The 23457-nt window shown below is 34.3% G+C and overlaps 1 protein-coding gene across 4 annotated transcripts in view; it reads right to left on the reverse strand.

The window, feature by feature from the left end:
- AK9 (adenylate kinase 9) overlaps nucleotides 1-23457 on the reverse strand; it is a 55755-nt gene that overhangs the window by 13638 nt on the left and 18660 nt on the right. For 3 of the 4 annotated variants that reach the window (XM_027633054.1, XM_027633061.1, XM_027633075.1), the window contains exons 11-24: nucleotides 22594-22733; nucleotides 22331-22511; nucleotides 21826-21970; nucleotides 19332-19465; nucleotides 18509-18665; nucleotides 10077-10283; nucleotides 9012-9142; nucleotides 7830-8042; nucleotides 7002-7259; nucleotides 4866-4984; nucleotides 3277-3496; nucleotides 2000-2062; nucleotides 1040-1246; nucleotides 1-219 (exon numbers count right to left, since the gene is read on the reverse strand). In XM_027633054.1, the coding sequence (XP_027488855.1) occupies nucleotides 1-219; nucleotides 1040-1246; nucleotides 2000-2062; nucleotides 3277-3496; nucleotides 4866-4984; nucleotides 7002-7259; nucleotides 7830-8042; nucleotides 9012-9142; nucleotides 10077-10283; nucleotides 18509-18665; nucleotides 19332-19465; nucleotides 21826-21970; nucleotides 22331-22511; nucleotides 22594-22733 (2394 nt within the window). The remainder of the gene's footprint in view (nucleotides 220-1039; nucleotides 1247-1999; nucleotides 2063-3276; nucleotides 3497-4865; nucleotides 4985-7001; nucleotides 7260-7829; nucleotides 8043-9011; nucleotides 9143-10076; nucleotides 10284-18508; nucleotides 18666-19331; nucleotides 19466-21825; nucleotides 21971-22330; nucleotides 22512-22593; nucleotides 22734-23457) is intronic. The other variant, XM_027633069.1, reaches the window with a different exon arrangement.

Genomic DNA, 23457 nt, shown 5'->3' on the forward strand with positions numbered 1-23457 from the left:
CTTGATTGGATCCCACTGACCAAAAGAACTTGGAAATTTATATGAGAGAAATAGCATCTTCTCTGCAAGTGGTAAACTGATTGGGTAACATTTCTCAAAAATGCTTTCACGGTTTTCTGTTAGAGATTTCAGCTTGCTATACACTTGGTAGCGCACGACATGAGGCTTCCGTCCTCCATTGATCTCAATTGGTGGTATTAATAATTTTTCAAGTTCTTCCTGGTTATGAAAAGATAATGAAATATTAGAATCATAAACACAATCAGATTTACAATAAAGACTGACAGCAAGATTTTCTGTCAGCTATCAAGGATTTCTTGAGCATGTTCTCAGTCACCATAATCAGCAAAATTTGATTTGAGAGGAGAATTGGTCTTCCTGCCCACTGAAGTTTAAACTACCCAGTACCCAGTATATATTAAGTATCATACAATTACAATATTATAATATTATCTGCTTTTGTAAACTTTCTCTCTGATCAGCGGATAGAATCTGAATCATGATTTAGTTTCTTCCTGAAGTAAGATACGTAGTACATAGTAAACAAATGTCACCTATCTACTCACTGCTTTAGATGTGGCATTATCATTGCAGACATCTAACATTACATGAGGTTACCTCACCACAGGTAACTGATTTCAAGAAAATTATGTTACTAGGAACTGTATTAAAAAATAGAGCTGTCTAGTAAGACTTCTGTCTCAAAAAGTATTTTGAAATGCTGTTTATATATTTATAACTCTCTAGTTTGGTTGCCTGTATCAACTGACCTATCAAAAAGGAAATAAGGACACCAAGACTGGGTAGGCCTAACCAAACGTTTCCTTTTCTCCCCCTACGATATTAGTCATATAAATTACATACTCTATAAAGTCTGTGCCTTCTCAGTACAGCCTTCATCTTGCTCACATATTTAGATATGAGTACAGTAGCACAGTTGTTTAAGCACTATAACTTTTAAATGTGAAAAATAAACTTGAAAATTCTTCTTGCATTATGTGATCATATAATTGAAAAAACTAAGCAGTGGTATCAGTACCTGTACACTTTGTAATCTCTCTACTTCTGAATCAAACTTTTCTGCAATTTCATTTTGCATGCGTTCAACAGCATCTTCTTCATCTTCTTCTTCTTCTTCTTCTTCTTCTTCTTCTAAAAACTCTTCTTTAAGTATAGCTTCAATTTCTTCAATTTCATTCTCATCTTCCTCCTCAGTGGCTTCAAAATTCTCCTTATTTGCTACAGCCTATAAAGGCAAAATATTTTGTTGTTTCATGTCTCTGATACAGATAAAGGAACATACGGCATTCTTGTCTCCTTTTTAATTAGAAAAATCATTAATTAAAAAAACCCTAATTTTGGGGTATCCTTTGTTGCAAGCAAAAATCTAGTAGATCCTAGAATCTTATTTCAGAAGAAAATACAGGGGTATTGCATTGTGCATACAGTGAAGCATTGTCAAAACCGCAGTTTTGGTAAGAGGTGTATTTTTTTCATACGTGGTATTGTAGTTTGACAGGACTTTGTTTTAAACAGACATGTTTACTGAAAGTGTAGCTGACAGAATTACTTGAGCTGTCAAGTAGTACATTAATACATTTATAAATGTACTATGTAATTGACTTGGGCAGAAATTCCAGTACAATCCTATTCTGGATTGACCCTGGATTTGACAGGGTACTTAAGGCACATGCCTAATCCAATTAATGGGGCTACTCTTATGGTCACCAATTAGATTCATTAAACACATTCATAAGTATTTTGCTGACTTGGAGCACATATTGAGAATTCTTTTAAAATTGTTTTTAGTCTTCATAAATCAATCATTTTTACAACATATTCAAACATCACATCAAATTATTTTTGAAAGTAGAAGCTTCTTCTCAGTCTATCCCATTTTTACTATTCTACATTGTCCTGAAGTCTTTGACTAAACATTTCTAAGGTATGAATGCAAACACTCCTATCTAAAATCTTTCTTATTAGCTTGTTTTCTTACCTCCTGTTTCTTTTGTTTTCGTTCTGCTAAAAGTTCTTCCCTTCTTTTAGCAATCTTCTCATTCTGTTAGTGAAAAAAAGATGTAAGAAGACTGATATTTGCCAATAGAAGATCTCTGAGAATTGGTAACGTGACCTGTATTTAACGTTGTTCTTTCCACCTTGAAATTCTATTTCCAGTTGATTCTAATGTTAAAAAATACTACATACAGTTTGAAATTTTGCAGACCAGATATACCTCTCTACTAAGCAAACATGTAATTTAATTTTAGTAAAACTAATTTGGCAACTTTTGAGATTGACATTAGAGGGGAAAAAATACTGTGTTCTTATCACATTGAAAATATAGTAATATTTTTATTGGTTAACTATAGAGTTCCTGAACTTACAGGTGTTTTCTGTCATTTGGCAAAGGAGTGACTGAAGACAGTATTAAATGTGTGCTGTTCCCTTTGACAGTTTAGTGATGTTAATGGTATTGTATGAGTCTTGTCCCAAATTCCATTGTCCTAACTTCCTATGTTTCAGCTGCTCTTTAGTAACTTATATTCAGACTTTTTCTGATAGTACATGTGAAGTACTTTATCTCACTTTTATAGAAAGTTAATAATCTTGAATATATTACATGTACCAGTTGTAAATGTCTGCATAGAGGCTTCAGGTTACTTCAAATAATTTGTAACTTTATCGACAGTAGACATGGCGTTGTTTGAATGGGAGACTGTGCAGCCACAACAGCACTAGAATGTGGCTTAGAGCTATTACATTTCTGTGCAGAGTATCATAGATGGAAACACAGACACACACACACACACACCACACAGTATCTGTGAAGTCAGCCTATGGGAGATGCTGATCAGCTCAACAGCACATGCTCAGGGAATCTGGGATGCAACAACATTACACTGTATGAGCTGTGTATTTTATTTTTTATGGCCATATTCACTCCCTCCATCTAGTTGCCTTTTGTCCAGCACTTTCCAGATGTCTGGCATTCTGTCAGACTGCCATTTGTTTGGCAGCACAGCTACTTCTCTTGGGTGCAAGGCGGCTAAACTCCTTCATAAATTAGTTGCACAGAAGAGGAAAGGAGCTCTAAATTATTTTTCATTCCTATTGTAAGTCTGGGAATGCTATGAATGTGTTGGACTGTGTCTCCTGGCTCCCATATCTATTACTCTGTGTGCTCTTCACAGCTTTGGGGGTTTTAGAATCTATATTTAGACCTATGCTGTTGAAACGACAAAAAAAAAAAAATATGTAGGACTGAAAACTTACCCTCATTTTTGTTTTCAGGTCCTTCAGCTTCTTCTTATATTCCTTTTTTTTAAGCTGTTTGTCTTTCCATTTTTTCAGACGTGGAGGAAAAAGACGTTCAAGAATGTCACTGTCCTGTACTTGAATATAAACTGCAACATCAGGACAGAGTCCCCGTTCTGACAAATATTTGGCTTCATCTGCAGTACGAGGGAAACCATCCAGTATAAAGCCTGTGGACCTAATTGGAAAATGAGATATTTATCATTACACAGTGTAGTTTAAAGTGCAACACAATGAACTATCAATGAACTATCTCGCTTTGCCCTCTTTAGCCACCAATGCACTTGTAGCAAATGGGGTAGAGCCCTTCCCAAATCTTCATTTGTGAAGCCCAGCCATGATGATGATGATGATGACAATGAACATGTAATTATTTGGAAAAAAACCCCAAAGCCTCCCATATTAAATGCATATGTTAAGAGTAAAATTAAAAAAATACTTTCAGCTACTATATTTTTACAATGTAAAACTGATATTTCAATATGTATTTTAATTATGTACTTAAAAACTAATTTCTTCCAAGGTTTTAATGTGCAAAGCTTAATTACTTTAAAAGAACGTAAAAAAAACCAAAATAAATTGTGTCTTCAGACTTGCTTGTGTAACTCTAAAACCAATATTTCTTAGGTACTGCTCTCAAAAAAAATTATTGTTACCCAAATATTATTTGCCAAATATATATATAAATATGCCAAAGAAAGCTTGTGCCTGAAAATTTACGTTTCAGAAATGCCTAACAGTTTCTCCTCTAGCAGAGGATGAGAAATTTGCTACTCAGTGTGACTTAGATCTGTCTTCCTGCAGATATTAAAAACAAGACAGATATGCCTGGAAAGCTCTATGGCTTGTTGGACCTCTTACAATTTCAAATTAGATGAGTAGTTATGTAAGGCTGAATGTGTGTTGATAAGAAGTGAATATTTATTTTTATTTCTTTAGACCTTAATGGGATACACTGTAAAATTGCAAAAACACAAGTTACAAGGAGTGGAGGGAAGAATAGGTAGCCCTAGATGCTGTGTGAAAGGAGTGTGTACCATAGTGTAGTATAGTACAGTATAGTCTAATGTAATGTATTGTAATGTGATATAATACAATATAACATCACAACATCATGTGTAATGCTGGGTAATTTTTAGTCTTGGTGCATTCTTTTTTTCCTAAAACTAGTGTCCTTTACACCATTTGGAGAATGTCCCCTATCTGTAGTCTGACAGGATAAAAATTACATAAAAGTATAAAAGGTTTGTTTACATATCTATCCTGTAAGCCCATGAAAACTACCCAGCTATTTAGGAGATTTAATCCAATTCAAGTGTGCTAAGTACTTTTGTCGAGAACTGTGTACAGCATATGAGACATGATATTACTGTCAAAATATCAATCAAAATAGTACAACAAAACCAAGACTGAGAGGTAGGCCATAACTCATAAAAAGTACAAGAGCACTGAAATAATCTCTGGCATAGTTATTTACAGTTGTGGACCAAATGGATGATACACTTCCCAAGATTAATTAAAGAAAGAGAGAATCTAATTACACTTACCGGAATGGCTCTTTCTTCCACCAGTCAAAAGCAATGTTATCAAGGACTTCTGGAGGCAGTTCTGTACTATCCATTAGATTTGCTTTGATTGCCTCTTCCTCATCAGTTAACATCTCTTCCTTTATGTAAAGAAAATCAACTGGAAAATGAAAAACATACTCCAAGAGAACAAACAAACAAACAAACAAAAACCATAAAGAAAGAAATATCTACTTGACACATTTATTGGTTTGTCTTCATTTGACTTAAACCAGGAGAAACAATCTCATTTGCCACATTTCACCATACTACATTATACATTTTAGGTAAGGCTGTAGAATTAGGGCAATTAGCTGCCAATGAGCTGTTGGAATGGCATTTGTATCTGTTAAAAGAAAAGAAACACAAAACGTATATTCCAGGCACAGAAGAGAACACCCCACTTAGCAGGGATTTGAAGGACAAGGTTGGCCCCCAGACCTGTCAATGTTGTGAAGGCTTTGACTGATATATATTAAAACAACCAGGATAGTATCTTTTTGATAAACTTCCCAGATTGCAAGGCATGTTTTCTTTGCCTTTAGTGGTCTTGCTTTGAATGATATAGCTAACCTTTACCTTAAGCTTTGATAGATACACTTCTACTGTCTTGTGCCAAAGTGAAAGAGAATGATACAAATGGAATTAAATGAAATTTTGGACAGGTGGTGGCTCAGTGAAAAAACAGGATAGTCAGACGGTCCAGTGGTACTCATACTCAGAGAAATGCTTGAGGAGTCCACAATCTTGGAAATTATCCTCTGGAGTTTTGTGCGTGGACCAATGAATGTATTTCTAAACTGAACTGAAACTGTATCCCGTGTGCTTAGGTCATGCCATCAGATAAAGTACTTTACAAGAAATATGAGAAAAAAATACTAATGTAGAAAATTGTTTACCTGCAGATATAAAGATGACAAGCAAAAAATACTAACAATAGTGCCTTGGTGTCAGACGTATTGACGTCAAAAAAATAAAGCTGAGTGAGAGTCAGCCATAACCATTAGTGCCAGGAACACTTGCCATATTTTGGCTATGATGACCAAGTTGTAACCTGATTTGCCAAATTTCAACTGATGAAAACCTGATTTTTTGTTCTGACATCTGTGATTTTGATCTGTACTCCGTGTTGAAGCATTTCCTTCTAATATTATCTGCTCTTGCATTATTTCATCAGAACTACCTCCCAGTTAACAGAGACCCGCTCTGCTTTTCAAGACAATACAGAGTGGCCTTGGATGCACCTTTGTCAGCTTCCTCAGCGCCTGTGAATGCACTCCATGGACTTGTATATGTGCACTTTACATAAATGATCCCAAATTTGATCCTATTCTGTTGTGAGTAGTACCACTTTTTACCCATGCTTTCCTATCAGACACAGAGACCTAGAAGGCCACAGTAAAAAAGGCATTGGGCATCTCAGCCTTTTCAGTGTTGAAAGGTCACCTGCCCAGGTGGCAGACTTATATTTTCTAGATCTTCCTTTTACTACTGTTGTTCTGCAGAAATTTTTCTTGTTACCCTTCAGATCCCTCAATAGTTTACACTTCCATGGAGTGCTCATCTTCCTAATACTGTGCCTGAATGTTGTTTCTGTAGCCTGCTTCCTCTCCTGCATGCTTCCTTAAATCCTATAGCAGGAAATGTCTGAAGATCTTTGATGACTAGCTAGTAATGTGACGGAACATGGCAGGTATCAGGAGCACATACCAAAAAGAAAGGCTCTTAAAATGTGATGCAGAAACTTGTTTCTTCCTGAAGCTTTGAGAGTTGGACAAATACTTATTTCTGTTGTCTAGGAAGTAGTTTTCAGTTTCTTTATACTACCCATTTTTTGAAAGATTTATATGCTGTGTATATGTGTTGGAACTTGACCACATATATCCTTTGCTGTCTAAACAAGAATTCATTTGCATTAAAAGCTTAAGGGTTTTTTCCCCAGGATATATCACTGCCTAGTAAAAGCTATCATTCTCCCCTGATTAACATTTATGTAAATGTTTGTTCTTCAGGAAAATTACACCGTCTAAGAGATGGGGTTTATAATTTTATAGGAAATTCCTATTCTGGCCTGAAAATGGTTATTTTGTGTATGGACATAAAAAAGATTATTATTACCTGTTTGCTTTTTTCTGTCTCAGTTTTAGTAATCATCTGAGAGAAGTCTTCTAGTTCCTCTGATAGAACTGGTATTTTATTGTCATCTTCTTCATCAAACTGGGGCCCAACTTTCCTTCTAGTTTTGGGTAAGATCAATTCCTGTAGATATTCTTCAAACTGAATATGAAAAATGCCCAATTTGTCTGCTATCTGTCGTGCACAAGTAGTTTTACCTGCTCCATGAGTCCCAAGTAAACACACCCGTAAAGGAGGAGCCTGCAGGAAAAAAATTGAATATTCTGTAACATTTTGAGTGTACAGTGCATCTCCTACTGTTTTTAACTTCCAAAGTACCATAATAAAATTCCAAAACCAGTAGATAATTATACATTTTAATTTTTCCAGACTTTCTATTGCTGTTCCAACCAGACTACCTGCTTTCTGAAAATGCTGAACAAATACACTACAACAGTGGATGTCAGAAACTTCATTAGAGAATTCTGGTAAATCTTCCCTTCTTTTACCCTTCTTCTACTTACAAAAAAAAGAAAAGATAATAAAAAGCCCCCCAATATGTGTGATCTGTTAATCACGTTTTAAGATTATTGTAAGTCTTTATAATCTTCCCCTTTTCTGCTATATTTGCATAATTAATTCAATATGTTAATTTAAATGCACACTAAAAAGTCACTAGGGAAACCATATGTTTTATTTCCTTCAAGGACTTGCCTAATATATTGTTACCTAGAAAAAAAAATCAGCAATAATAAACAATTCTAAATGGGAATGAAAAATAGTGATTTTAATCTGCTATTATCTACTTTAAATAATTATTAAGATTCTCACTTGTATCAGTTCATTGTGAGCCACATATTCTTCAGGGTTCTTCAAAAATTTATCTCTGTACTCAGAAGTTGAAAAGTAATAAATATTTTCTTTATATTTAGCTGCATGTTCCTGGAGTCCAGGGTGGAGGACAAAGTGCTCTTTCAGACTGACTGGACAAAAGTGTTTGGTATCTCCCATGTGCCTTTTCTTTTGCTTAATTGTTTCTTCATCCTGAAAATATGAAAATTTTCAAAAACTCTTAGAATTCAGTATTTACGGAGATTAAGTATACTGAGCAGATCAGATAAAGTAATGCCAAACACATTAACTGAGGACTGAATGAGTACTGTATTCTCAAAGTAGTTTGTAGGCCAAAAATAAATCTAGAAAATACACACTTTTTAGATTCTGAGTCAGAAAACAAACTGTCCAAGAGAATTACTGAGAACAGAGTTACCATTTTAAATTTGAAATTATAATATCGTAGTTAGCTGTGGAAGACCAAAACTAGGGTAGAAGTATCTATAATAAAACCTTTTCCTACCGTGTTCTTGAAACTGATTTTCTCTTGCTTCTAAATGTAGACCTCTTCAGAAAAGACAATGAGAGCTGGTGTTATGAAGTCAGATTACTTACCCAATAAAATTAATTTCTAAAAAATCTATTCAATACTGCATTACTACAGTATGTGGATATCCTGTACTGTTAAATTTGAGGATGGGAATCTTCCAGTATAGGGTGAAAATAAAAGAAAGGCAAAGCTAGACCTCTAATTTCATTAAAGTGGGTGTTTGAAAATTATCAATAGCTGAGATGAAACAGCGGATTGCACATTAGGACTCTGCATCTTCTGATGTTTACATGATGGCTCACAGATCATTGTTAGTTGACAAAAATCAAAGTTCACATTTCTTTCTTTAATACAGCTCCTCTTTGCCATCTGGCAAAACTAGGTACATTCATTCTCTCTATTAGCATGGGGGATATTTAAGCTTCTTGCTGCAGTAAAACTACTATCAGTCAAAACACAGAAATATAATTAAAGTGTTCTTGAAGCATATGCTAGTATTTATTCTGTAAGAAGGCTTAAACTGGATCATATAAAATCAGGTGCAAAATACAACTTCTCTGGGGTTATGTTCAAACTGAAAATAAACGAGTTACAATAAAAGCATAAACAAATAAAGCTGGCATGCTTACTTCTTCACTTTCCTCTTCCTCTTCTTCAACTTCATCTTCATCAACCTCATTTTCCTGTTCAGCAGCCAGATCTTCTGCTTCCTCTGCTAAGTCTTCAGCAGATAATTCCCAACCATGATACTTAAAAGGTTCTGAAAAGGTTAAGTTTTTTCCTGTTTCAATATTTTTCATTTGTTTGTGCCAGAACAGATTCTCTGTCCATAAAAGTAAGTGCATATGTGAAAGAAAATAAAGCCAACTGTATATTGCATTTCTTCTACTCATAGAACAAAATGTTCTCCCCAGATGTAGGAATTAGTAAATTGCCTCCTCCAAAAATGGAAATTCTACTGGTTGTTTTTGGTTGAAGTAAATTTGTATTTTCAATGGGAACTTGTATTACAAAAGTATACAAGCACATGCAGAAAGGGACATTACTGTTTTCAACAAGTTTTTTGTTTTGTTTTTTTGGTTGTTATTTGGTGGGAAAAATCATCACTTAAATTTTAATTGATTGTAAAGCCAGCACAATAGATGTTATGGTTAATAAAACGCTTCCATTGTAGTAATGATAGGAAAAATGTAATATTAATATTATTTATCCAGTGCTCAAAATTCTAAGAGATTTGAGCACATGAGTGAAGGAATGTACTTTGCAAAAAAAAAAAACCAGTGTAAAATTCAGTCTTGAAATACAGTCTGTGCAGGTGGGTAGGTTAACCCAGTGAATACTGTACATTAGTGAACCTTCAATATCTCTCCATTTCTCAAACCAGTATCCTGACATGAACAGAACAGAGCAAGTAACTGGGGAAATGTGCTGTCAGAATGTTTAGGGAGGTATTGTGTACATAATTGCATAGCCTATCTCTATATATATATTTCAAATATACATATTCCTCATTCTTCCTATGTCTTAAAGTCTGCTATTGTGCTTTTCAGCTGACCCTCAGAACACACCATGAGCCATTTCATGTTAGTAATATCAAACTGAGTATAACCTAACCCCCAATTTATTCATCACATAAGCTCTCCAAAATCCCCCTTGACAGTTTAAGTGCCAATCACATAAACAGTATTACTTACTTTCCATAACCAGCACTGTTTGATTGAGCAGACTTTCTGGAGTTTGCTCAGCAATCTCAAGAACAACAACCTGAACTAGAGATGACTTCTTGATTTCCGATTCCACTGTTTGCCAATCATGCATGAAAAGTTCAATCTTTTTTTTAATTGTATCCATTTCTTGTGTATCTGGAAAAGCATCCTCTGCAAACTTGGGTAGCGTGATTTCTGAAAATCAAATCATATAATAGGCAATGCTACTCTAAAATGTTTTACATTTAAAAATTATCATTATGCTTTAGGATTATTTTTATTTTGCTCAAATATGGTGGTATATTTTTTTTAAGCTTCTTCTCTCTCGTAATTATGTGTAGTCCTCCAATACTAAATTTCTAAATACTTCAGTGCTTTTAATAATTTTATTCTTCTACTTTTGAGGCTGAAACTTTTATTTTCTCAAATTACCTGTACTATATATATGATAAACTGAGATTTGAAATAAGTCAGGTGCTCTATAGCAATTCATATGCTGGCTCACGGACCTGAGGGCACTCCTGGGCCTGGCTGTCTCCATGTGGCCCCTGGGGCTCCCCTGACCTTCCCAGGACTCCATGTCAGCCCTCGGGGCCATCAGCTGCTACCCCAGCAATGCTGCTGCTGGGCCAGTCTGCAGCTCCTGACAGCCCTGCCCGGCCACAGGCTCTGAAAAGCTGGGCCAACCCACAGGCTGACATCCCAGCCTGGCCTCAGCTTGTTGCTATCCCCAGGGAGCTGCTAGAGCCAAGGGCCAGAGCTACCCTGCTCCTGACTAGTGCAGCGTCCAGATGGCCATGCTACCACACTGCACCACCAGCTCTGTTCCTTTGGGAGCAGTTTGCCCTCTCAGTGTCTGACATGTTGCCCCCAAGGTGAACTGCAAAACACCTTATTAACAAATAAGCATTTTGTTATGTATTTTTGCAATCTTTAATAACAACGAATACTTAATGCCTTTCCCCCTTTTTTTAAAGCTTGAACAACACAGCTATCAGACTTATGCCTCAGTGGCTAACCTTCCTCCTGTTTGAATGATTATTAGTCTAAACATAAACTAAAAGTGCAAAAGGGCATGTCATTAAGCAAAAACACCTTGCAAATTTCAAACAGTCTGACCTTGAATTAAAAAGTATTTTTTTCTTGAAAATGTTTATGAATGTTTGCATCTTACTAAACTACACTTTCATTCTATGTATATCATTACTCTTCAGTGACATTTTTCTCTTGCTGTGATTTTAAAGAGGAAAGTGAAAATACCTTTTTATGTGCTTTATAAAAAATGTTGTGTAAATGGTACCATTAATTATGTTGCATTCTGCAGTGATGTATTCCAAGTGAGACAGAGATGTAGCCAGGTAAAACCAGCTTAAATTTGGGCAGCTCTAATGCAATATGTAATGATGACTCCACTAGGAACACAGATTTTAAGAAAATAAGCAAAGGATACATTAATAACTAGGTTATGCTAACTGCTTGTTGCACGTGTTATCCCTGGCACAGTCACACTGTAGAAATCACATGTGCTGCCTTGTGAACCACAGCCCTATTCACAGCAATAACACATGGAAGACAGGGATGAGGGCTGTCTGGATCTAGCTTTCAACAGATCATCTCCTATAGTTCAGTCCTTTTAAAAACCTCTCAGTTTTTAGTAGGTCACGAAACTTTGGAAATATATAGACAGAATAATGGATTTAAATTAATATTTCGCATCATCTGAGACATGATGTTGAGCATGGTAACAAATCCACTCAATAGAATGTTTCCTGTTAGAAACTTTGTCTCAGAAGCATACCTCTCTTGATACAATATTTAGCAAATGATGGACCAGCATGTGATCCAGCTTTATTTTGCTACTGTAGGTACATAATTCCATCAGATTACCTCTATCTGGGAGGGTTTTTGCTTGAGGAAACATACCCAGCAGCAATTATTGCATACTTACAGAGTTTTTAAATAGATTACCCAGGCCTAAGTGAATTGGAGAAACTTTCCCCTCAAAAGAGGGGACAAGTAACAAAAGAGAAAAGGTTTACATTCCTAGGGAAAAGGGATAACCCAAAAAGCAGACAATCCAAACCTTATTTAGTTTTAGTTCAGGTATTTGAACTTTATTATGACAAAAATGTTGCCTCCCTGGCACTTAGTTTGTTTCAAACTGGGTCTCAGGTACCGAAAAAAAAGAAAATATTTTTCTGTAAGGCAACTGTACCTTTGTCATTAGGTGTAAATTATAATAATTCTGCTCGGAGAGATTATTTATGGTGAGAAGATATTTTTAAAGAAATTAAAAACATAGTCAAGAAAAACCCTTGAAAAGACAGTAATGGTTTTAAAATAAACGATATAAAAATATAAACAAGTTTCTTTCTGAGAAGTTGGTGGTCCATCTAACAGTGCTCTTCTTAACTTCATTTCCTTATCACAGAGGTGATACGAAACAATCCTTCCAAGCCTTAAATCTTGGGCTTTCATAGGTAATGCCTATATGGCAATCTCTCATACTCTTTTTCTCTGTGTCTTTGCTCTTACTGAGCATAGTTACCATAGAGATAAACAATCCTCAAAGGCTTTCTGCCTCCACATTCTCTAAGTGAATTGCTGGGGAAGGAGAGGCTTTAATGTCTTTTTTCCCCAGTGTTCTGACTGTATTAGATATGACATTTTCTGCCCTCAGTCCATATTCAGCAACAAAAAAAGATGAAAAAAATCCTTCTTTCCTCCCCTCTCAAACCCCACCAAAGCTGAGACAGAGATACCGAAGCTAGCATGTCTTCTTCATTAGAGCTTAACTATCAAAATAAAGAGAAAGGCAAAATGTAGGATAACAGTTACACTTCCATTTCTTGGAACTGATATGTATTTCATTATGAACATATTTTCAGTTGTCTTTTTGAAACAGACCATATAGTTTGTTTATATAGATTTTTCATTACTTACTTATAAACATATACTGACAAATAATTTTAAGCATATTACAGTGCAATGTACTTAATAGAGAAATTTACATTCTGCATACCAATTTATGGTATTTGGAAAGAAAATTTTGGTTTAGAGATTAAGATGGTTCTTTTTAATGCATAGAAATGTGTATATTTAACAACTTGCTATTAAAATGGTTTGTACTGGATTTATTTCTGGTTTGCACTTTAAAATATTCTAAAAATCCTAGTAGATAAAAGCTAAAATGTATAGTTTTAAAACCTAAAGCAGACTTAAAGATGAGTTGCCTTCAAAGGGTTTTTTGAGAGAAAGCTGCTATAGGATTTCGGATATCTTTTCGTTAGCTTTTGGTTCTATTACATTTACAAGACTAGTGTTGGATAGAGTCAAGGAGGACAGACAGACAGACATTAAGCAAAGTAAATTACAATGTCCTTTTTCTTATTATGTTTAGAAAGTGACAAGAGCTTTCAGAGAGACTGATAGCTCTAATCATAGGCTTTTGTTCTTTTTTTTCTGCAAAGAATTGCATAGTTGTACTACATCAATATCCCTTAGCCTTTATTCCTCTGAATGAGAACCTAAAAGAATTTAAGAACTGAAGGTATTTGGGATTTAATTGAGAAAGTTGTTCTTAACTTTTCTGTTTCAAATTTTGATTTTTTTCTGCCTAGAATGCTGTGATTACAGGTATTAAAATGTAATTATCACATCTGGCTTATGAAGGAGGGCAGAAATTGGCTTTGAAGATCAGGCAGTTTTCCTCAAAGACTGAACAAACTGTGAAGTTAATATCGCTAGAGCTTGCTTTGAAGTTTAGAGAACAAGCAATTTGCTATGTCTTGTCTGGAGTTTAATTAACTGTCCTTGTCCAAACTCTCTCATTGAAAAGCCTCCAGTTTGAGGGAAAAAAAAAAAACAAACCACAAATGAGGTTGAAAGCCATCCAAGGAAAACAAAGGAAATATATTTAGAGGCTGTAGGACTAAGTACACATCATCTGCCTGGTAAATGTTATAATTACAATTGATTCTGAAAAGCATAAATTTTATAATTACAATTGATTCCAAAAAGCATTTCTCTTCAAAGACTAAAGAGGAAATGTCCTAAAATGACAGGTTTAATTATTTTTTTCTCTTGTTGTTTCAGATATCTTACTGATTTTTAACATGATAATATGAATAAAAAAGCAGGAACATAAAATAAAAGCCAAAGAGATGCGTATTAATTCAACCCTCCACCATCTGTAATAGAGGAAAGGGGGGATTGGAACCATTATTAAAGAGCTTATAACTAATTGATGTTAACAGCTGTTAAAGACAAACGTAAGAGATGATGGCTGGAATTATCAGCCCCAGCTACCCATTTATTTTTGGCAAGAACTTCTGCCCAAATAACAAGAGCAGCAGAAGAGACATCAGTGAAGATGGGGTTGTACTAACAAACCACCCCGAGCTACTGAGGCATAGGCATGTGTGCTCCAGTGGAGTTTCTTACAAAAAGGGAGTAATCTCTGGCAGAAATGTGGCAGGAAAGGAATATGGGAAATTTCACTTCAGGAAGATTGGAATGAACCCACAGATCTACTTGAAGCTGGTAACTCTTTTACAATGCCTGAAATAGATTCTCGTGAAGTGATATAACTGTCTCCTAGTATAAATAAATACATATCCATGTGAAGCTTCTGCAAAAATGCTTAACTACAGTAACAAATTCCTGAAAATAATTTAGGTTCAGAAAAATTGTGTCAAGAAACATGAAAAAAAGATGTGAGGCTTTTTAATTTTCAGCTAGACATTACAAGCAAGAGTTACCTCATAAATTGATTTGTGTACCCTCAATAGACACTTCAGCATTGAACTTAGCTTCTTAACTCATTTAAATACATTTGTTACATTTACATGAAGTCTCCTTCTCCATATACTTTCACTCTCATTAAGACATTACTGGAACCACTTTTTCCTTTTAAACACAAACAATATTAGAAATTTGAATATGTTCAGTCCTCAGGATATCCCAGGTCCTACTGAGGTTACAAGTATCATGATTATTAAAATGTGAATCTATTTATATAGACTAGAACTATTTCAGGTGGAAGGGACCTACAATGATCATCTACTTCTCACCAACTGCCTGAGCAATTCAGGGCTGACCAAAAGTTAAATCATGTTATTAATGGAATTGTCTAAATGCTCCTGAAACGCTGACAGGCTTGGGGCATCAACCATCTCTGTAAGAAGCCTGTCACAGTGTTTGACACAGGTGTTTGACCACCTTCTTGTTAAAGAAAGGCTAGTTAAAGTCCAGTCTAAACCTCTCCTGGTGCAGCTTTGAGCCATTCCCAGACGATCTCATATATGAGAGACCGAAAGAGTATGATTTGGACTCTGGACTATTTTTCTGATTAATCATTTTTATATCATAACTGTTACATACAAAAAAACTCCAAACCAAACAACCAAAACTGTGAACATATCATTCATTTATATTGGTGTAAAGACATGTCACATGGAAAAAAAGCTGCAGCAATGTGCTGATGGCACTACATGAGAAATAAAACAGATGTCAGGTGAAGAGCAGCATGACTGAAGTGTTTCAGTGAGTCAGTTTGATTATTGAAATAAGATGTAGGCATAGGAAAACTCTGAACAAGGACTTAGCACATGTTAAGAGCACAAGTGTGTACATCACATTATTACTTCTATCATTAAAAATGTTATTTCGATGTACTCAGATCAAAATTAGTTAGATATTCAAAACTAAGGTGCACTTTGTTGTTTCAGACACTGATGATAGAGTATTTTTGTAAGAGCCTTTATAGGCAATACTATAGAACTCATTCATTTTGGAGAAGAGCTGTGTGTTTTATTAGAAACTATAAAAAATTACAATGTGGACTTTTTAAAAAGCTTTTTTGTAATTTAAAAAACCCTACAAGGCTAGAGTATTTCTTTCAGAGAGTAAGTGAAATGTTACATCATTAAAAATTAAAAGCATGTTATAATATTCAGTCTATCTTACAGTACCTTTATGACTTAGGCCTTGTTATATATAGGTAAAATAAAAGCTAAATAATAATAAAATTTTTTTCTTTCCTATTTGCTAAGTATGGTCTACAAAGTATACAGACTTCTGCAGTACAATTACGTAACAGTAATGAGTTTTAGGCATCTGAATAAAACAAAAGTTATTGAGTTAGGAATATTATTTAATAAATTATAGACAACGATCTTACTTCTTTTTAAAGTCAACAAAAGGCATATATACTACTGAAATGTTGTTATACTGTTGATTTCTATGGTTTTAGAGCTTTGTTTTCAATTTCAAGCACCTAGTAAACTGAGTCTGGGATACTGGAAGGTTATGATGAAGGCTGTAAGGGGAGACATAACTGAAAGGCTTTATTTATCACGAGTTATATATATCACACGTTAATCCAACATTTATTTTGTTTGCATGTGTATGAAGAAAACTATGAAAAAATAAATGAAAAACATTCAAATAAAATATAAATAATGTACATACCTCTACTACTATAGCTGGTTGTCAGAAATGAAGAATATGCTGTTCCTACTAGGAACTCTACTGACTTAGTTACCCTGGCAAATAGATTTATGATATATGGCTGTGTGGCTAAAATCCATTTTCATCAGTGCACTTACAACAGTTTAGAGTAGTTCAGGGAATAGCTTACAAAGTAATGACTCAAATACTGTGAAAATGTAAACTCCACAACTACATGGTTATTTAAATGACAGAAATTAGTGGGAATCAAACAAAGAGGTAACACAATTGCCCAAATAAAAATAAAGAATAAAATGAACAAAATGAAACAAAATAGCTAAATTCAAGTAAGTGTATCCATAAGCAAAAAGCTACACTTTTAGCCAAAGGCTATTGCAGACATCATCTCTTTTATCTCACTTTACTCATACTTGTTCCTCTCATATCTTACATAATCAACTAACATAAAATGTGTTTTTATCTAAATTTTAACTGTGAGAAAGATGTCACTTAACTGGTAGAAACATTGGTGTTGATTTGAAGCGATGACATTTCTGTGTGAAGGGTTTATATTTTAAACCAATACTTTCAATTAAATGTATTTTTTAAAAACAGAAGATAACTGAAGGTAATTTAAAAAAATATAGTTCATAAAGCCACCTTTAGATAATTTAGTCTTGGTATTCTTCTGCAGCTTGGAATGTCTGGGAAGCAGAGATGAGGCATCAAAATGTAATTTGCCCTGTAGTTCACTCTGAAAGTATCTGAGATGAGGTCTTGAATGACAGATATAGCAAATACAATTTTCTGACAAACACTGGATCTAGAACTTTCTCATAGAAATGTTCACTCTGTATTTAGTCTGTATATGAGCTCCAACCACACTGAAAGACTTTTAGTTAAGATGTTTAAGGTGTTACGAAATCTCACAAAGCTACATGACTAAGTAGTTTAGGTATGGTACCTGAGTTGTGAGAATGATTAGCTGATCAGATGACATGCTTCTGAAAACTTTTTTTTTTAATAAGAAATCTGTTCTGAGTAAACAGTATAACCTTCATGTGCTCAGGTTGATTTTTATATCCAGGAACAAGGTTTTGAAAAGCTCTCTGCATTGATTCCAATGTTGGGCAGTTACCGAGCTTTCTTGAACTACATATGAATAGATCCATCACGCCTTTCTTGAACGGAAGTGTCTGCCACTGAAAGACCTTTTGATAATGGACTGGGTTGGACAGGCAATGACCAAACATTCCCAAAGGTCAATTAAACTTGTGTTGTAGTATGAATTAGGCAGCCATAATCCATTAAGACCTGATTTGGCAGGCAAAACTTCTAACAGTATATGAATCTGTTCAGTTATTCATGCCTGATACCAACCTTCCTTCCTGCTTGAAACAATAAAGTAAAAATCCCTTCCTCTGAATTCATGGATACTAAGCTATTGTATCAATCTGGGTAAGAAGTTATTCTTTTTTTTTGATCCCAGGATGGAGAACAGGATACATCTACATACAGGTGTTTCTCTCCCCCTTTTCTCTCAAGTACAGTAATTTCATACATGATTTTTCAAATCAGGAAACTAATGCACAGGGGAATTTGACAGAGTGCTACATCACAAGCTGGTGGCCAGCCAGACACAGAATGCAAAAATCTGAAAGTACAAGAGTCCCCTGCTATTTACTAATGATTGTAAATAGGAGAAAATTGAAAATTGATTATAAATAGGAGGAATTTTCTTTACTGCTTTTGCAAAGTGTTCTGGTTTTCAATTCTGTGTAATTCCCTTAATCCAAATTGTAAGAAATTTGGGGTACTCTTGTTGATTCACTGAATTATTTCTTCTCTAGATCCCTCATGCTTTATAAATGGAACATAACTAGTAGTTTTTCTCATGTGCTTTATATACAAATATCAACATGGAAAAAACCCAAGAAAATATTACATTGCACTAGTATGCATTTACTAACCATCTTTTTCTGTATGCTTCAGACAGATAACAGTGTCGGGTAGGAGTCTTTTTTCTGATAAAGCTGACCAGTGATCTACTGACAGAGGGTAGTTATCCACTACCCATCCTCCTTTCTCCGGAGCACCAGGAAACCTGTCTTTGTTCTTCTTCATTAGCTGTAACAGAACATCAGGTTCAGTGATATAAAAAGACTAAGTCTGTCAGCTGTACAAAAAAGACTGCACAACACAAAATGATTTTCTAAATGTTATGATTTTTCCTTTTTGTCATTTCAGGTCAATACAAAATAAGACATTTTCTGAATGAAAATTAAAAGCATTTTAAACAAAAAGAGATAACTGTGATAATGATTTTTAAGTTTGCTATAAAGAATTTAGATTCCAATTTCAGTAGTTACAAACAATTGAACAAATTTAAAACAATTTAAGATTCTTCGATAAACCTTCATAAACAATTATTTTTAAACTCTTGTATCTGGTGTTGAGCTGTTTAATAGTGACTAAGAATGTAAGAATAGGGCAACCATACAGTGATCCCTCAGATACTTCTCCCAGCCTTTAACAATTTGTAGCCCAAGTAATTTGCAAGACAGAAATATTTTGTGTGTGTACGTACACATACATAAACTAGTCTTCAATAGATCTGTCTTTCATGATCCTGCTCAGTTTCTCCTCAATCTTATGAAGGCTTCCAGGCATTGTGTTATAAACTAAACTGATCTTTCAAACAGAAAAATTAGGAACATATATCAATACTGTATAAACTGTTAAAAGTTGCTCTTAGGAAAAAAATGCTTTGCTATATATTACTTGTAGTCTTACCTCTGCAATAGCTCCCTCCAGTACTTCAGCATATATTTGAGGTGACAGTGTAGCTTCAGGGACTGATGCACTTTTCATAGCTTCTTCTACCATCGCTTGAACTTCTGGGTGGTCAGCAGTTATCTCTGCTATTCCTAACAATACAGATTTTTTTAAAGCACTTCCCAAATTAATGGGAATCAAATAAAACGTTAAATCATAACTATGGCCCAGTAGTCATTTTAAGCAACACTACACAATTATGATGAGAAAGAATCAAACATCAGTTCTTCTGAATGCAGTTCTAGGAAATGTTTCATAAAGATAAGTTTTAGGATCTTGGTTTGCTCTCTCATGATAAAAAACTCAACCATTTTAGCTGTTCAGCATTTTTTACCACTAAGTGAAATGTTGTTTCAATATGAATAGAATGTCATTTATGTACTAGAACAATCACAGTCAGGCACTTGCAGCACCTGAGAATTTCCCTGGATTTGATTTCTCTTTGATTTCTGAATCAAAAGGTTGACCATATTAATTTTAAAATCAATACAAATCACAGATCAAGGCAGTGTATTTTCAACAATCAAGAAGCCTGTATTACCTAAGATGTACAAAACGTTCATATTGGACCCATATTTTGTTATTAATGGCTGGCACAACAACTGTAATTATTTAAAAAAAATTAAGGAACACTCATTTTACAGTTAACATACTAATTTGATAAAATTTGATGAAGAACTGTTTTAGCCAACTGCATTATCTACTAAGAGTATAATCTGGAAAAAAATCCTCATATTTAGTTTCTGTGATTATGTCAAGATGTTTCCATGATTATGTTGTTACTTTTTACATGCACAAATTAACACGAATTTATCAGGTTATTTTTGCCAAGTTACAAAGTCCCTGGGTAAGGGACAATAACTTAGTAATTTCCATTCTGAAAAAAACCTCAATGCAGCCCAAACCCCAAACAGAGCAGACTTTACTGTTATCATAGCTAAAGATATTATATCCTACTTCTGCAGTTCTGCATCTTTCTTTAGTGCTCCCTTTGGTATATTTTAAAGGAAGAATATAATTGAAAGAACAAATGTTTTTCTTTAAAAAGTCAAAGAAACTTGCCAAAACTACCTCACAATCCACATTTATTTAACTTTGATTTTAGCTCCCTCTCTATATATTTCATTAATGTTCATTAATTGGATTTACCTAACAACCTATCTTGTTTGAGATGAAATAAAAGTCTGCTCTGTATGCAAAAACTACTATTATTTGTAAACCATAATAGGTTTACAAACATATTTTATTTGTTTAAGTATTTCAACAAGTTAAAACTTAGCATACTTCTAAGTTTCTCATATTCAGGTGGCAAATACTCCTACTTCTGAATCCAGATCCTCTCTTCCTTTAGTTTTTGTGTGTGAATTAGCACCTATTTTTATCTATTAAAAAATTCTGAAACAATCTTATGCTGTAAAAAGATATTTAAGTAAAAACATATCATCTGTTTGTAGTTCTGTTTTGCAACAAAATTGCCTGAGCTCTCCCAGGTTATTAATTAGGATTAAATTCTCTTTAATCCTAATATCATTTCACATACCTGTCCTGAAAAGTCTTTCAATAGCCAAGAATCTGGAACATGACACTGTTAATGGTTTTAATTTTGGTGTGATAGCTCACCATTATTCTCATTGCAAGGCCAAAGGTTTTTCATCACTGTCAGCCTCTGTTTTGCAGCACCAGAGGAATATACTGAATCCTTGTTAGACGTGTATCAACCCATAAGAAAGTCAAACATTTCTTGCTTATTTGAATAAGGCAAAATGGCCTCGTTGTCCATTTGAACCATAACAAGTGCTAACTGGAAAAGGCAATTCTAATTCAGTGGAGAATTTTCATTTAAAAAAAACTATTTTGAAAAGTCCCCATTAAATTTCCTGGAAAAAAACCTCACAAATTTTGTTTTAAAGATATTTAACGATGGATTATTTTCACCTTTTCAAAATATTTTCTGAATTCAAGCTGCAAAAACCTGGGCAGCTTAAGGAGTCTAAATGTGACTGGAGCTGGAGTGACTTGTAAATGTGCCATCTGAGACAGCAGACTTGGAAGCTGCTCCAGAGTGTAAAATCTGTAGATTGTGGATTCACATCAGCCTAGCTGATAAGCTTCTTTCTTGAAGAGAATTTCAATTTTGTAGAGATTTAACTTAACTGGAAGTCATTCAAATGGAAAGTTTTCAAACAGTATCAGTCAGAACCAATTTCTTCTTTTAGCTCAGAGCTCAGAAAACTTTCTTAATACTAATGGTCCTCAAATTCAGAGGATTTATATGTATATATATACTGAATTCTACTAAGCTATTCCCCTCACTGCATCTTCTTTTAGTTCATATTTAATGCACACAAAACATAACAACTGTAACTTTTTAAGTAAAGTGACAGTAACTGCTTCAGTTAAATAACCTAAAGCAAATAAGATAGCTTCAAAGACCATAGAACGCTTTGTTCACCTGTTTCTCCTGACTGTTCTTCTAATTCCAACCTATTCTTCACTGCTGTTATAGCCTTTTCTACTGCATCCCTTTGCACTTGCTCAGTGTTTTTTTCTCTTGATTCTTCTATATGGGGTTGAATGAGTTTGGCCATATCAAGAACCTAGTGAAATTATTTGAAAAAATACAAATATCACAGAAAAGAAATATAACATCTGATCCATAAAAATTTACATATAATTCCAGTGCAGGGTTATTTTTAATTTGCATTTATATTTAATTATCCTAGATACAAAAGTTATTAATAATATTCTAATGATAATTAATAATTATTCTAATACTAAAAGTATTTTTGAAATGCAGCTACTTTCATATAAATGAATTTCTTTGAAATATGATATTTCCTCTGTAATCCATATATTTGTAATGTGTATGTTAATAACACAACAGGAATAGGAATGTGCTTAACTGATTCCCAAGCCTCAGCTGATACCCTTGCTACATAAGACATTTATAAACCTACCTTTCCTTTATATTTGTGTGCAAGTAGGTTACAAATAGTTGTTCTTCCAGAGAATGGAGGACCAAATACTAATACTTTGCAAGGAGGAAGCGGCATTGGTGGTAAGAGATAAGGCCGTGGATTCAACATAAATGTTTTCAATGCCTCTGGGGATGACAGTACGTACATTTTACCTAGAAAACTTCAAATAGAAGAGAAGATAACAGATATGGACAGTTATCTCATTAAATAGAAATGAAAACTGAGTGTCAAATTCTGCTAACCTGACAGCAAAATCTGGGTTTCCCATTACAATGTCACCTTCCTTTAGAGCCACAGGACACGCTTGTCCCCACCTGCTTCGACGCCATCGGTATCTGGGTGCTATTAGATTGTAAGATGACAGAACACGGAAAAGTTCATCCTGTTTATTAAAACAGCAATAACAGCATATGTAATTTTTGTCTGAAGCTATGTATGCCTTTTTCTTACATTTTTTTGAAACATTTTGATGGAAAACATGCAAACCTAAAAAGAAAACCATATCAGGCTTTTTAGAATATTTTTTTTAAAATTATATATTTCAGAATATATAATTCTTCATTTTTTCAGGTTTATTTAACAAAAATAGTACTTAAAATAGTTTCTGCAGGCTCTACTTATTATTTTCAGAAGTTTAAAATTATAATGAGGCACTTATTGAAGAAGGCAGAAAACGGCCAAGAATTCTTCCAAAGGGGATATAAAAAAGGACCAAGGGCTGTGGCAGGGAATAGCAAGGTCAAAATACGTATTTTAGATATGCAGAAATATCATGTGATAAAGTAAGTTTAATAGACCTTTTAAAGAAGGTGAATAGTAAGTGAATACTGAAGTTTTGGAGACTCTAAATTTTTCAGAATAGTACAGACAAGCACTGGCTGTGAAGAACTGCAGAAAAACCTTCAGAATCTACAAAGTCGGGCAGTAAAATAGCAGTTTTACACAGAAAATTAGGATTTATGAATTTTAATTGTCACGACTCAGGAATAGATCCTGGAATACATACTTCTATGGTTAAGATTATGTAGACTGAAACTCTTCAGTACAGCTACATAAAAGCAGGACAGAAGTCTGAAATTGTGAGTTATTAGAGGGCAGATGTAGAG

The sequence above is a fragment of the Corapipo altera genome, unplaced genomic scaffold, assembly GCF_003945725.1.
Source record: "Corapipo altera isolate COAL_440 unplaced genomic scaffold, ASM394572v1 2b, whole genome shotgun sequence".
Classification (NCBI taxonomy): Eukaryota; Metazoa; Chordata; class Aves; order Passeriformes; family Pipridae; genus Corapipo; species Corapipo altera.